Source organism: Bison bison, unplaced genomic scaffold, assembly GCF_000754665.1.
Source record: "Bison bison bison isolate TAMUID 2011002044 unplaced genomic scaffold, Bison_UMD1.0 scf7180017864349, whole genome shotgun sequence".
In the NCBI taxonomy this organism is placed as follows: Eukaryota; Metazoa; Chordata; class Mammalia; order Artiodactyla; family Bovidae; genus Bison; species Bison bison.
Genome location: NW_011494921.1, coordinates 2,948,209 through 2,964,187, shown reverse-complemented (window position 1 = coordinate 2,964,187; position 15,979 = coordinate 2,948,209). Strand labels below are relative to the sequence as shown.

Sequence of the window (15,979 nt, the reverse complement as noted above, 5' to 3'; positions counted from 1 at the left end):
TATTATCTCTGTACTTCAATAAAATATAGAATGCTAAAATTAGATATATGTATAATTTATATATACAGCCTATATTCTTAGAATAGGTTCCAGTTTTATCCATCTCATTAGAACTGAATTCTTAATCTCTTAAAACAATGATACTTCCAGGAGCAAACAACATTTGAACAAAACTCTAGAGGCAAAACAGAGATTCACAAAGAGCTATTACACACATTATCTTTAAGACAGAGTGTAAAACTAGTGCACAGAACAATCCATTGTGGAGCTAAGGAGGAGAAGCTTAATTTAAACTGAGTTCAATATAGATTGTTCAATTTGACAAGCAATGTTTGGTGATTCTTCCTTAATATAAAATTTTGAAAGATCATTATAAGAGGAACCTGATATTTTTATAGTTGAAATTATTTATCTTTTTTTGCTGCCTGTATTTTTAAAGAATTCTTTTCCATTATGGTTTCTTACAGGATATTGAATATCCTGTGCTCTACACTAGGACCTTGCTGTTTATCCATCCTACATGTAACAGTCTCCATCTGCTAACCCCAAACTCCCAAACCAGTTCATCCTCCACCCCTTCCCCCTTGGTGATCACAAGTCTGTTATCTGTGCTTGTGATCCTGTTTCTGTTTTGTAGATAAGCTTATTTGTGTCGTATTTTGGACTCCACATATTTGTTGTTCAGCCACTAAGTTGTGTCTGACTCTGCGACTTCATCAACAGGAGCACGCCAGGCTCCTCTGTCCTCTATTGTCTCCCGGAGTTTGCTTAGTTTCATGTCCACTGAGTCAGTGATGCTATCTAACCATCTCATCCTCTGCCGCCCTCTCCTCCTTTTGCCTTCAATCTTTCCCAGCATCAGAGTCTTTTCCAATGTGTTCGCTCTTTGCATCAGGTAGCCAAAATAATGGGGCTTCAGCTTCAGCATCCGGAGAAGGCAATGGCATCCCACTCCAGTACTCTTGCCTGGAAAATCCCATGGATGGAGGAGCCTGGTGGGCTGCAGTCCATGGGGTCGCTAAGAGTCGGACACGACTGAGCGACTTCACTTTCACTTTTCACTTTCATGCATTGGAGAAGGAAATGGCAACCCACTCCAGTGTTCCTGCCTGGAGAATCCCAGGGATGGGGGAGCCTGGTGGGCTGCCGTCTATGGGGTCGCACAGAGTCGGACACGACTGAAGCGATTTAGCAGCAGCAGCAGCAGCGGTGGCTTCAGCATTAGTTCTCCCAGTGAATAATCAGGGTTGGTTTCCTTTGAGATTGACTGGTTTGACCTCCTTGCAGTCCAAGGCACTCTCGAGTCTCCTCCAGCGCCACAGTTGGAGAGCGTCAGTTCTCTGGCGCTCAGTCTTCTTTATGGTCCAGCTGTTTCTTGCTTAGTATGATAATCTCTAGGGACCTTCTATTTCACCCAAAAAGTGTATAAGCAGCTTTGGAAGGAAAATTATTTCGTCTTCTAGGTGATCTTTCCCCCATCCACTGAGGTAGCTTCCCACACCCCACCCTCGGTCTTTCTACTTCAGTTGGGTTCTTCACTCTGGTATTTGAGCCCTTTCTCATTTTGGTGCCTTCTTACAGCTGCTCCTCCTCCTCCACTGTTTGGAAATAGACTTAAGACCTTCTCTGAAAGATCACTTCCTCCAAAAGCCTTCTCTGGAGACTGTCTCTCCTACTCCTGACCCCTTAGAAATGGTCTTTTAACATCCTGATCCTTTGCTTTGTAATTTTTGCTTTTTACTGTACTTAAATACATTTGTGTCATTATTTGATTGTGTCTCCTTCTTTCAATAGTAAGTGAGATCCCCATGTAGCGGCTATGTCCGTATGACCGCTGGGCCCTAATACCCAGAACAGTCCCAGCATATGATAATCGCTCAGGAATGTTCACTGAATGAAATCGTGTACTTGATCCATAACACCTGTTCACTGAGAAACTGCTATGAAATTTAACCACATTTCAGCCGTGTGTTTACACTTTGACCCATGTGTGATTTTGTCTTTTTTCCCCAGGACATCCTCGCTATTTTAACCAGCTCTCCAGTGGGCTAGATGTGATTGGACTTGCAGGGGAATGGTTGACAGCCACTGCAAATACCAACATGTGAGTATCCTTCTGGGTCTAAGGGACGTGAGACTGTGAGACGCGGAGCAAGGGTGTAGGTGTCAGTTGTTGAAGTTCCTTTTTGCTGGACGGGATGTTTGCTCTCTCAGAAACAAATACGTGATACCAGAAAGAAATGCAAAGATGGTTCCTGTTCCCTGGGGACATTTTAACTGGTCCTCTGGACTGTCTCTCCTCTCTAGAAACTCTTAGGATCTGAAATTCCTTGTAAATAGTAAAGTGCAGTTGATTAGTCTGAGTTATTAGTGTGCAGACTGGGAGTCCAGCTCTGGGACTGAAATCACTGCAATACTACCCAGAACAGCCCAGAGCATAGAGTCTAAAAACGACACACGCCAGGGTAGGAAAAGTTGCCTGAGTGTTAACTGGAACTTCAGTTTGCTCAAAGGTGAAGAAAGTAAACTATTAAAGTTAAATCGAGCTCCAATGTGATTCCTTAAAAATTTTGACCTTTGTCAGAACAAAACTTGCAGGTATATGAAATGAGATACACTGCTGTAATGTTTTGAAGTAAAATTAACTTTAGGGCAATGTATTTCAAGTTTAAAGGAATAGGGAAGTGATTGGACATGCAATTGGAAGGAACAGTCTGCCTCAGATGTTAATATATAACTATAATCAAAAGAGATAGCTGGTAGAAGTTTAAACTTTAAAACCAGGAACTAAACATTATGAGAAGTGACTGCTTCACTGTGTAGGAAAGCTGTGGTTTATTTTAACTGTTTAGTTGTCACTGGGATCTTAATGGTGCACAGGGTTTTATAAATGTGAAATGCATAGAAAAATAAGCTGCACAGTTTATTGCTAGTTTTAGTTTTCATTGCTTGATTGTAGCCCTTTATTTGAACACACATAGAGTAACACTTTGGAGAGCTTCTCTGATAGCTCAGTTGGTAAAGAATCCACCTGTAATGTAGGAGACCCTTAATGAACCTATATCGTTTGCGATATATAAAATGTGATGCATTTTATTACATAAAAATCATTTTACAAATCTTACTCCATTATTTGGAATCCTATTGCTGTGAAACAATCATTCTCTGTTCAAAGAAAATATAGATTTTTGGTTTAAATAGAGAAATAGTAGAAAAATGCAAAGAGAAAGGAGGTAAGAGATGGTTCTACACATTTGAATTATTCTTTAATCAACAGATGTGAATACCTAGCACATGATTTTATTTATCCTCTTCCATGTAATATAATTCACAGTGGAATTTCTATACATATATTATAGGTTTACCTATGAAATAGCTCCAGTATTTACTGTCATGGAAACAGTTCTTCTTAAGAAAATGTGTGGAATTATTGGCTGGAGAGAAACAGAAGCAGATGGAATATTTTCACCTGGTAAGAAAAAGGTTTATAAGTGAAAAGAAATAATAGGAGAAAGTAAAAATGTATTTAAATTAATATGATTGTTTTTGAGTCATTGAATTGATGTGAATGTTCATAAGCCATATTGTTGGCTATAATCATAAACAAAGTTTTTTGAAATCTGAAAGTTGTGGATTTTGCTGTTTGTGATTCCTTTAATACTTTCAAGGAAGACCATTTTAAAAATGACATCAGTGATTTGGTACCATTTTACTTCAGAAAACTCTCAAATCGTCTCAATCAACATTTCAGATTTTTGGAATTAGATTAACAGTCACAATTTCTTTTCCGTAGGTGGGAGTATATCAAACCTCTATGGCATATTAGTAGCTCGTTATAAGCAATATCCAGAGATAAAAGCAAGAGGCATGGCAGTCCTTCCGTGCATTGCGTTGTTTGTTTCTGAACAAGTAAGTATCAAGTCTAGATTTTTCTAAGCTTTAAGAATCTTCTAAGATATACCGATAAAGTAATTTAAACATTGAGAATATTAGCTTCACTTTTATGGTAAAAACACTCTGTAATCTGTTTGGATCTATATATTGATATTGGAAAGGAGAAAAACAACTTTCCAGCCTATACAGACTATATAGATTAGCAATACAAATAATTCAGGAAAATTTTATTTCAATATAGGAGAAACTAACAGAAAAAAGATATGATTGTAAATATAAAACATTCTGCTATCTTTACCAAAAAAAAATCATTAAGTGGGATTTGCCTGCAATGCAGGAGACTCGGGTTCCTGATCCAGTGATTGAACCCGAGTCTCCTGCATTGCAGGTAGATTCTTTACCACTGAGCCACCAGGCAAATCCCACTGCTGCATACTTAATGTAATTTACTATAAAACAATACAATTGAAGATGCTTGTTTACAAATGTCATTTTTATCATTTGACATATACTTTTTCAATATTATGAGCAAATAAGCTGAAATCCCATGTCATTTTTTTAAAAAAATCATTTCCTATTTAATCTATGTATTGATATTCTCCATTGAAATGAAAACATCGTAAGGGTTTTAAATTTCCCTTTTCTCTCATATATGTGGTCTTTTCCAGGCAGCTAAAAATTACCCAGGAAAAGTTTATCTTTGAGCTGTCACCTCCATCTTACTGATTCTGTTTATATTATCAAACTATGCCATGAGATAGTAGTCACCCAGAAGGCAAGAAATCAAATTTGATATCAAAGTTAAAATTAAAAACTACAAATACAATTATGTATAGTTTAAAAATAAAATTAAACTAAAAAAATAAAATTAAATAAAATAAAAACTACAAGCAGAGGAAAAATTGATTCCTTTCTTTAGGCCTCTCTTAAAAAAAAATTGCAAATTCAAGACTTAAAGCTGTCCATAACATGCAAGGATTCACCTGGAGGATATTGTCAGTAAATGTATAAATGACACGATTCATGTGGATACAGAAAACTAGAATAAGAATCACAGTCCTGTGTTTAAAGTGTTGTCTGAGTGACAGCGCCTCCTAGAAAGAGGTGCTACAGCCTTCTTCATCTCAACTAACGTCATGGTAAGGGTCTGGAAGTATGCCTTGAGAACCTCACTTCTATACGTGTGTGTGTGTATATATGTACATGTATTTATATATGCACAGATCCATTCAGAGCTATGCATATATGCCCTAATTTGAGTGGTGCACTAGTGTAAGTGATGATTTAAGGCAGGAAAATTAATGCCTTCCCTGTCTTCATTTTTGCCCAAGGGTCATTATTCCATAAAAAAGGCTGCAGCAACTCTTGGTATTGGAACAGATAATGTAATTGAAGTAAAATGTGATGAAAGGTATGTTTCTTAACACAGTCTCAAGATTTTTATTATCATTATGCTTCATATAAAGATTAAAACCCCATTTTTCTATTATCCCAATTTTTAGCAAGAATATTTTCCCAGATTAGTTTCAATAATTTTAACTGGAAGTAATTATGAAAGAAACACCAAAGTTATCCTATACAGTATCCTATGCTGAATATAGTCCTATGCAAGTGAGAGTGTCGCATACCTTTTCTTTGTTAAGTATATTGAAGTAGCAGTATAATGATGTCTGGAGATGAAAAATTCAGATGCATCAGAAATCTACAGAGTAAAAATATATTTCCATTTCTCTTGAAATGAATAAACTATATTATAAATACATATATTCTGGAAGATCATTTTGATGCATATTAAATATATGTATACATCTCAAGTTCTGTGTTACAATCTGCAACTTATTTTGTAAATTTTTTTGGCTTTAGAGTATATCTTAGAAACCTTAGCCTATGAATGTATACAGACTTTCCTTATTCTTTTTTAATTATTTTGGAGTTTTCCATTTTGTAAATATAATTTCACATATCTTATTTAAAAGGTTTTCACCTAGATTTAAGTATTTAAAGACAATGATTAAATGAATGTGTGTGTGTGTATGTGTGTGTGCTCAGTCGTGTCTGACTCTGACCCCATGGACTGTAGCCTGCCAAGCTCCTCTGTCCATGGAATTTTCCAGGCAAGAATACTAGAGTGGGTTGCCATTTCCTCTTGAAGAGATGTTCCTGACCCAGGGATCGAATCTGAGTCTTTTGGGTCTCCTGCATTGGCAGGTGGATTCTTTACCACTCACAGTACCTGGGAAGCCCTGATTTAATGAATATAATTATACAAGTATACTTGAGTGTCTATATTTGAATATTTCTCACATAAATCCCTATAAGTTCAATTACAGGTTCAAAGATTGTCTGCACTTTAAATTTCATATAGATTTTTATTTGCCCTTCAAATATTTTTGAGTTAACTGATGCTTATCTACTGGGAGAAACTTGAATATTATCAATATTTCTGTACTTGAAAATTCTGATAAATGAAGATGACCTTCAGTTGTTTGGAACTATATATGTCTAGTATACTGACCAACCAGCTGTGTGTTACAGCAATATGTCTGTTCATTTTCATTTGCCAATTTTTTATTGGTAGTTTATTATTTATTGGCTTGTAAAAATATTTATATATTGAGATATTTTTAAATGTAAAATATATGAATATAGAACATTTTGCAAATATGCTTTATAAGTTTGTCATTCTATATGTATTTCAAGTTGTTTGGTTTTCTTTATATAAACCCTGTACATTTGCTGAGAATCTCTTTCCCAGATACTTTGTATCTGTTTTTACTACTATGAATAGGATATGTTCTATGTTTATTAAGAACAATTAGTTAAAAAAAATAGGAACCTAATTTACTATTGTAACCCTCCCATTGCTCAACATTCTTATAGTTTTCAAAAGTTTTTCAATAAGCAATGTTAGGTATTCCAGGTGTACAACCATATGTACTTGAATTAGGGATTTTTCTTATTTTCGTTTCTGTATATCATCTATTATCATCATGATTACCTCCCTAGATAACAGGTATTTCTTCAGAAAAAGGATGCTGTAATATTGATGGTGGTAGGCATTCTTACTTGATTCCGGACTTTAAGAGGAATGCTTACAAGAAGACAGTGTTTCAGTCTGATAACGGGGTGGAGCAGGAAGATACTGGCTTTTGTTTTTTTGTCCCAGAAATTTGCTGTGAAGAAAAATGTGAGACCACCTGAATTTTTGCCACATTCCCCCCAACAATTTGTATCTTTGATTTTTATGTCTTAATGCCAAGAAGTCTTTATGAAAGTGAAAGTCACTCAGTCATGTCCGACTCTTTGTGACCCCATGGACTATACAGGCCAGAATACTGGAGTGGGTACCTGTTTCCTTCTCCTGGGAATCTTCCCAACCCAGGGATTGAACCCAGGTCTCCCACATTGCAGGCGGATTCTTTACCAGCTGAGCCACAAAGGAAATCCAAGAACATTGGAGTGGGTAGCTTATCCCTTCTCGAGGGGATCTTCCCAGCCCAGGAATCAAACCACTGGGGGTCTCCTGCATTGCAGGTGGGTTCTTTACCAACTGAGCTATCAAGGAGGCCCTAAGAAGTCTTTATAATTAAAGGTTAATCATTAGAGAAAAAAATGAAGAAAGAAAAGGAAGGAAGAAAACCATTATGTATCTTAGAAAAATCAGAATCTTCTGATATGTAAATAATGCAGATTTTAAGATGATTGAATAGTAAACTTAGCTTCCTTTAATTCAAATACCATGATATTTTATCTTGGTTTTAGGGAACTGCTTATTGCTTGTTTTCCACACCTATAAATACCTTTGGGAGTCACTAAAAACTAATTTTTTAATCTTGAATATTATTAATTCTTCTAACTGGTAGAATCGATATGTTTATTCACTCATAAGAAAACAATGTGTATTTGACTTTTTAAGGGGAAAGATGATTCCAGCTGAGTTAGAGGAAAATATATTACAAGCTAAAAGAAAGGTAAGTTCTGAAGTTCCATATTTAACTTGCAAATGCATCTTTATTTTCTTTACTGACTTTCATTAGTGGCAAGCAACTGATAAGAACTGCTACAGGAAATAAAGTAATCTCTAAATGTAGGAAATTTCTTCTAAAGCTGAAGTGAAATAATTAAACGACATTGCAATATTTCCCTGACCATTTTGTTCCTGTTAAATATCAAAAGACAAATTATCACCAAAAGTAAATAAAGTGGTTTATTTACTACTAAAGGAGTTTAGTCGTCTTTATTGTTGTGGTATGATCTTCTGAAAATAAATTCAGAGAGAAATAACAATAAATGGGACTCAGAGGCAATGGTATTTGTTCATCTTATGGTTAAGCTACTTTTTCCATTACTGTAGGTGCCTCTAAATATTTGAAGTTATTAGTTATCTAATGTCCTTAGTCAGGGGCTTCCCTGGTCGCTCAGCAGTAAAGAATCCGCCTGCCAGTTCAGGAAACATGGGTTCAACCCCTGAGTTGAGAAGATTGGCTGGAGTAGGAAACAGCAACCCACTCCAGTGTTCTTGTCTGGGAAATCCCATGGAAAGAGGAATCTGGCGGGCTATAGTCCGTGGGGTTGCAAAAGATTTGAATGTGAGTTAGCAGCTAAACAACAACGGGCTTCCTGAGATTGTAAGAATGATGCAGCTTTTGTCCTCCCCAGGGCCAGACTCCTTTCTGTGTTGTGGCCACAGCTGGCAGCACCGTGTTCGGGGCCTTCGACCCGCTCCATGACATCGCGGATATTTGTGAGACACACAAGCTCTGGATGCATGTGGATGTAAGTCATGTCCTAGAGTCTGGCTCATAATTTCCCTTTTTAAAAAATATTACCTGTGAACAATCCTCATAATTTCTTAACTGACATTACTAGCAAGACCAAAATTTCTCTGTAACTCTAATTTTTATAATGAATAAATATCAAGAAAAAATAGTCTCATTTGCATAAATTACCTTAAAATAGACAATGCACTACCATAGAAAGAGCTATGTATGTATCAATATTTTTTAAAAAGTCTAAATGCCTATCAATATTCAACCAACAATTTAGAAGATCAATTTGAAGAAAGAGTTAAACCTGATTTTAAATCAAAGAAACTTAGCCCCTTACTCTAATATATATTTCTTAATTAATAGCTGTTATGGAAGTCAAAACTTTTGATGTTATTAGTACAATGACTTTGTGCAAAAATGTCTTTGGCTTTGATTAGAGTTGGACAAATGTAAAGTTATATAATATGGTAGATATTTTAATTTTTCTGTAGTATTGCCAAATCTGATGCCAACTTTTAAAAAATTCTGTCTCTGGAAATTATACAGAAGGTGTCTCTTTGCATTAGTTATCAATAGAAACCTAAAACTTTACTATGTCATGAAGAGATAATGAGAATTCCTAGGAGGAAAATTTTAAATGCATGGTTCTTTTAAGTGAGACAATTATAGCCAAGTTTGTAATTATCTAGTATAGCAATTAAATCCTCATCAACTTTTGAAATAAATATAACATAGGAAAGAGCAGTCAGTGCTATGTAAAAAGAAATCGTTAATGTAAACACACAAATCCTTTGTGTCCACTGTAGGCAGCTTGGGGAGGTGGATTGCTGTTGTCCAGAAAGCATTCCTGTAAACTCAGTGGCATTGAAAGGTGAGAACTGGGCCGCTGCTCATGCAAGTGGAAGGGCCTCTTCGGGCTTCTGTTTGTCTCCTTAGCCCGTGAGCACTAACAGGACTTGTTTTATTGCCTAGGGCCGACTCCGTGACCTGGAACCCCCACAAACTCATGGGTGTGCCCCTTCAGTGCTCTGCTGTCCTGACCCGGGAAAAAGTAAATGATCTCTGTTTTCGAGTAGTGATGTGATGGAGACCTTGGTCATGACTAGGTTCATTGTGCATGTTCAAAACCAAAATCATTATGGCTTCATTGAATTCATGTAGTGCAGGACCCTTTAGCCTGTAGAGGAAAGCTGCTCCTTAATTAGCAACCACGGGGCTTCCCTAGTGGCTCAAATGGTAAAGAATCTGCCTGCAATGTGGGAGACCCGGGTTCGATCCCTGGGTCAGGAAGATCCCCTGGAGAAGGAAATGGCAACCCACTCCAGTACTCTTTCCTGGAGAATCCCATGGGCAGAGTCCATGGAGTCGCAAAGAGGCAGACGTGGCTGAGCAGCTAACACTGGCAGTGGGTAACTAAAGTGCCACAAAACCCAGTGGTCTAGGGCCCCAGGTAGTAAGTTAATGTGTGGATGAGATCAGGGATAAGACAATAGACAGTGGTGAGAAACAGAATAGGTGATAGAAAATGTGGTCACTCGTGACCTCCCTTCTAAACACACCATGAACAAAGGTAAGGTCTCTTTGGAGTCAGATTTGGCCTGCTGACCAATTTGTTACCTCAGAGAGTAAGGCCAAAATAAGACTTGTTTTAAGTAGGGATAACTATCAGTAACGATGATGTACGTTTAGCATAAAAAGCAAAAAATTACGGGTTGTATGAAATTATTTTTTGCTTATAAGTTTGTGTATTTTATCTCTGCCAATAGTACATGTAATGCTACGTAAGGAGATAAGCCCATGATCTCCTGCAAGAAGAGATACAATTACAAAGTTCAATTTGAATATTCCCTGTCTCTGCTTAGCTGTCAGAGGGGCAGACACACTTTACGTGGCTATCATTTATAGCTTTGTTTTGTTTCTCTCTTACTCACAAGCAATCCAGTGATTTGAATTTAAAAATAGAGTGCTTGTCTTCCCATTATCAACTGCCTGACCTGGTACTCCCCACTTTCTGCTGAGCGTTAAATACACGCCTCTTCTTCCCTAGCTCTAAGACAGTCTTTGTTCTCTCCTAACCCGAGGCGTTCTCAGCAATTCAGGCTGGAGCCGTTGGCTCTGCTTCAGCTTCTGCTCAGTTGGCTGCGTGGCGACAACCCCTCCACTTTGCTGTCGGGTCTCCAGTCCACTTGCAGATTTCTGGTACTTTTATGTTTGGGGCTCAGAAACAAATTTTCTGCAGTCTTTCTTCATTTCTTCACTCATAGTGACTATGTCGAAGTAGCCCTGCCCTTCTCTGCTCAGCCTCCTACAACCCAGACTGTAAACTCAACAAGGCTAGAGTTTTTCCTTACTACAAATCCACAGTCCCAGCACACAGTATGACAGATTTTAGGTGCTTATTTTTCACCTTAGAGGCTTCCCAGGTGGCACAACAGTCTAAAGCATCCACCTGCCAATGCAGGAGATGCCAGAGATATGGGTTCAGTCCCTGGCTTAGGAAGATCCCTGGAAAAGGGAATGACAACCGACTGCAGTATTCTTGCCTGGGAAATCTCATCGACACAGGAGCCTGGTGGGCTATAGTCCACGGGGTTGCAAAGAGTCAGACTCAACCGACCACACACACAGTCTTTATCTAAGAACTATAGTTAAAACTCACATTGTTTACACTGTTTTAAAATATTTTAGTTCCTAGTTCCTGACAAAATATTAAAGTCCAGGTATGAAGTAAACTACAGGGAAAATATTTCTCTGTGTACATTGGACCCTGTGGTGTGTAGCGTGTTAGTCATTCAGTCATGTCCAGTTCTTTGTGACCCCCTGGACTGTAGCCCTCCTCTGTCCGTGAAATTCTCCTGAGCCAGACGGTAAAGAATCTAAGAATCTGCCTGCAGTGCAGGAGACACAGGAGCCATGGGTCAGTCCCTGGGTTGGGAAGATCCCCTGGAGAAGAGAATGGCTACCCACTCTGGTATTCTTCTACTTTAATATTTTGTTAGATAGGAGCTGGGGACTAAAGTATTTTAAAACAGTGTATGTAGTATACATAAATATATAAATATATATATGTAGTATATTGTGTATACACACACACACACAAAGTCCTCTCCTTTGCAAGGTATCGTTTCTTCTCTATTTCACCCCAGTCCTTCAAATCTTATCACCAGTTGTGATCCTTTCCTTAGACCCATAAGCTGCTCCAAAATAAGAGTGTGAGTTTTCTTCCCTTGGAAATTGGATTGCCACAGACTTCCAGACGAACTACCCTCGTCTCAAACTTAGCACTGTACAGATATATGATCTTGAAAATTCCTTACCGTGGTGAACTTTCTGTCTCTTCAATCTATAAAAATGATATAACAGTAGCACTTACGCCCTAAGTCTTCCATGAGGATCAGATGGTATATTTGTGATGTCTCCAGCATATAATAGGCACGTGATAAATATGTTCTTATTTGCTTCATATTCAAAAGGTTATAGTTGGTATAGATTTAAACTCTACCCAGTCAGTGCGCACAGGTTTAGCCTTTGTTATGCTGTGGCAATGCATATCTTTTGAGAAAAGCCTCTTTTCAACTGGTTGATGGAAACATTTCTTTTTTCTAGTGGTTATTATTTAATCATTCAAAAGGAGTATTTCTCCATTCTTCAACACCAAGGAGGAATGTTTTCAACACCTTTTATGTAAGAGGAAATGGCTAGGAAAGGGCAAAATTAAATAAATGGACTGTTTTATTCTCTGCCTCCCGTGGCCATCAGAGCCGTTTGCTTGACTGGCGTCTAAACGGTTGATTCATGAGAAAGCGTAGTTAAAATGAACCAGGCACTCAATTCTAATTAACTTCAATGCAGGCTGGTCACATAATTTCAAAAGAGCAGCGAAACTTCAAGGTTTTTAAGAAACATTAAAGAAATATAGACAACTGGTAATCTAATTACACCATCTACTGTTCCAGCTAAATCCAAAGAACAACTGAATCCATGAAAATCCTAAGAAAGTAACATATTTTTATATAAAATAAACAAAAGTTCTATTTAAATGTGCCTGTAAGGTAGAAATGCTAAGTGAACTGAAATGAATAAGTGGTTGTGGCTTCTTACTGAGATGTGGATGGCTTACACAGTAGATGTATCGTCCCTTTTTCAGGGTCTTCTGGGAGCGTGCAACCAGATGCAGGCTGAATACCTCTTCCAGCCTGATAAAGTCTACAATATTAACTTTGACACCGGGGATAAGACGATTCAATGCGGCCGACATGTCGATGTCTTTAAGCTCTGGTTAATGTGGAAGGCAAAGGTAGGAATTTGCCATCTTTTATTAGGTCCTATGTACTTGGATACCCGATGTAACTAGTTCCATATTTTAGAGCTTACTTTGGATGTCTTTCCCCAAATTATAGTCCTTTTATTTTATTAAGTGTTTCTCTTTTTTGAAGTTTATTTATTTGTGTTTGGCTGCGCTGGGTCTTCACCGCTGCGCAGGCTTTTCTCTAGTTGTAGCGAGGCGGGGCTACGCTCTAGTTCCGGGGCTTCTCCCGGCAGTGTCCTCTCTGGCTGCAGAGCGCAGGCTCTGGGGCGCATGGGGCTTCGGTCGTTGCGGCGCTGGGCCCGGTAGCTGCAGTTCGCAGGCTCCAGAGCACAGGCGCAGTAGACGTGGCACACGGGCTTATTTGCTCCGCGGCAGGTGGGATCTCCCCAAATCAGGGATTGAATCCCTGTCTCCTACGTTCGCAGGAGGGTTCTTTACCCTTGAGCCCCCAGAGGAGCCCTATGGTCCTTTTATTTTGTTAAACTTCTGTCGAGGAAACTGCTCTAACTGCAAAGGCAAGCTTCGTTCTGAGCTCGAAATTCTACTGAGGTGGACAAGATTTTAGCTTGTTTACCATTAATGTATGTTCTATCAAACGGTAGGAGTAAAATCTGTTAGGAATATAAATTAGCCTGCAGGTTTAAAAAAAAAAACTTTTTTTTTCTAATTGGAATTGGAAATAGGTCAAGCCACTTAAAGTTAGTATAGATTCCCAGATGTGAATACTTATTAATTACCTGAACATTCGATCTGCCTTAGAATCAAGCTCAGGGCTTCCCAGCTGGTGCAGTGGTAGAAAATCCATCTGCTAACACAGGACATGAAGAGACCCGGGTTTGATGCCTGGATTGGAAAGATTCCCTGAGGAAATAAATGGCACTCCACTCCAGTATTCTTGCCTGGAAAATCCCATGGACAGAGGAGCCTGGCTGGATACAGTCCATGGGTCGCAAAGAGTCAGACACAACTGAGTGACTAATAAACACACACACACACACACACACACACACAGAGTCAAGGACAACAGATACAGTCTCTCCAAAGATTGCAACAGCAGGACATGTGCTACACCCTCCCTCTGCTCCTTGTTTGTAATTTTTAGCTTAAATAATGGAAATGTTTTTAGGAAGCTATTTCTATCACCTCCTTCCCAATCCTCTATAGGAAGATAGGCAGTAGGTCCTCTGAGGATGGAAGCTTTGACATGAACCAGCAGCTTCTTTAACACAGTGGTAAGCTGATCCTCCACAACACATCACCTACCCTCTGCATCGCAAGGGGACTCTTCTGGGTATCACAGGTAGTTATCCTTCTCCAGAAAAATTGCTTAGATTTTTATTTGGTGGATATAGAATTCCGAGTACAAAACACAAATAGAAAAACATGTTCTGTAACATGAATCATAGATGCAAATTCATGATCCTTATTTCAGTTCAGTTCAGTCGCTCAGTCGTGTCCGACTCTTTGCGACCCCATGAATCGCAGCATGCCAGGCCTCCCTGTCCATCACCAACTCCCGGAGTTCACTCAGACTCACGTCCATCGAGTCAGTGATGCCATCCAGCCATGTCATCCTCTGTCGTCCCCTTCTCCTCCTGCCCCCAATCCCTCCCAGCATCAGAGTCTTTTCCAATGAATCAACTCTTCGCATGAGGTGGCCAAAATACTGGAGTTTCAGCTTCAGCATCAGTCCTTCCAAAGGAATCCCAGGGCTGATCTCCTTCAGAATGGACTGGTTGGATCTCCTTGTAGTCCAAGGGACTCTTAAGAGTCTTCTCCAACACCACAGTTCAAAAGCATCAATTATTTGGCGCTCAGCTTTCTTGATAGTCCAACTCTCACATCCATACATGACCACTGGAAAAACCATAGCCTTGATTAGACGGACCTTTGTTGGCAAAGTAATGTCTCTGCTTTTCAATATGCTATCTAGGTTGGTCATAACTTTCCTTCCAAGGAGTAAGCGTCTTTTAATTTCATGGCTGCAGTCACCATCTGTAGTGATTTTGGAGCCCAAAAACATAAAGTCTGACACTGTTTCCAGTTTCCCCTTCTATTTCCCATGAAGTGATGGGACCGGATACCATGATCTTCGTTTTCTGAATGTTGAGCTTTAAGCCAACTTTTTCACTCTCCACTTTCACCTTCATCAAGAGGCTTTTGAGTTCCTCTTCACTTTCTGCCATAAGGGTGGTGTCATCTGCATAGCTGAGGTTATTGAGATTTCTCCCGGCAATCTTGATTCCAGCTTGTGTTTCTTCTAGTCCAGCATTTCTCATGATGTACTCTGCATAGAAGTTAAATAAGCAGGGTGACAATATACAGCCTTGACGTACTCCTTTTCCTATTTGGAACCAGTCTGTTGTTCCATGTCCAGTTCTAACTGTTGCTTCCTGACCTGCATACAGGTTTCTCAAGAGGCAGGTCAGGTGGTCTGGTATTCCCATCTGTTTCAGAATTTCCACAGTTTATTGTGATCCACACAGTCAAAGGCTTTGGCATAGTCAATAAAGCAGAAATAGATGTTTTTCTGGAACGCTCTTGCTTTTTCCATGATCCAGCGGATGTTGGCAATTTGATCTCTGGTTCCTCTGCCTTTTCTAAAACCAGCTTGAAAATCAGGAAGTTCACGGTTCACATATTGCTGAAGCCTGGTTTGCAGAATTTTGAGCATTACTTTACTAGCATGTGAGAAGAGTGCAGTTGTGTGGTAGTTTGAGCATTCTTTGGCATTGCCTTTCTTTGGGATTGGAATGAAAACTGACCTTTTCCAGTCCTGTGGCCACTGCTGAGTTTTCCAAATTTGCTGGCATATTGAGTGTAGCACTTTCACAGCATCTTCTTTCAGGATTTGAAATAGCAACCAGAATTCCATCACCTCCACTAGCTTTGTTCGTAGTGATGCTTTCTAAGGCCCACTTGACATCACATTCCAGGCTGTCTGGCTCTAGGTCAGTGATCACACCATTGTGATTATCTGGGTCGTGAAGATCTTTTTTGTATAGTT

General features: G+C 38.9%; 1 protein-coding gene across 1 annotated transcript in view; it reads left to right on the top strand.

Moving 5' to 3' along the window:
• Positions 1-15,979, top strand: part of LOC104999281 (glutamate decarboxylase 1-like) — a 25,803-nt gene that overhangs the window by 1,038 nt on the left and 8,786 nt on the right. The window contains exons 2-10 of the mRNA XM_010854821.1: positions 2,014-2,104; positions 3,360-3,472; positions 3,794-3,909; positions 5,226-5,305; positions 7,811-7,865; positions 8,554-8,670; positions 9,470-9,534; positions 9,636-9,714; positions 12,811-12,960. Of these exons, the coding sequence (XP_010853123.1) occupies positions 2,014-2,104; positions 3,360-3,472; positions 3,794-3,909; positions 5,226-5,305; positions 7,811-7,865; positions 8,554-8,670; positions 9,470-9,534; positions 9,636-9,714; positions 12,811-12,960 (866 nt within the window). The remainder of the gene's footprint in view (positions 1-2,013; positions 2,105-3,359; positions 3,473-3,793; positions 3,910-5,225; positions 5,306-7,810; positions 7,866-8,553; positions 8,671-9,469; positions 9,535-9,635; positions 9,715-12,810; positions 12,961-15,979) is intronic.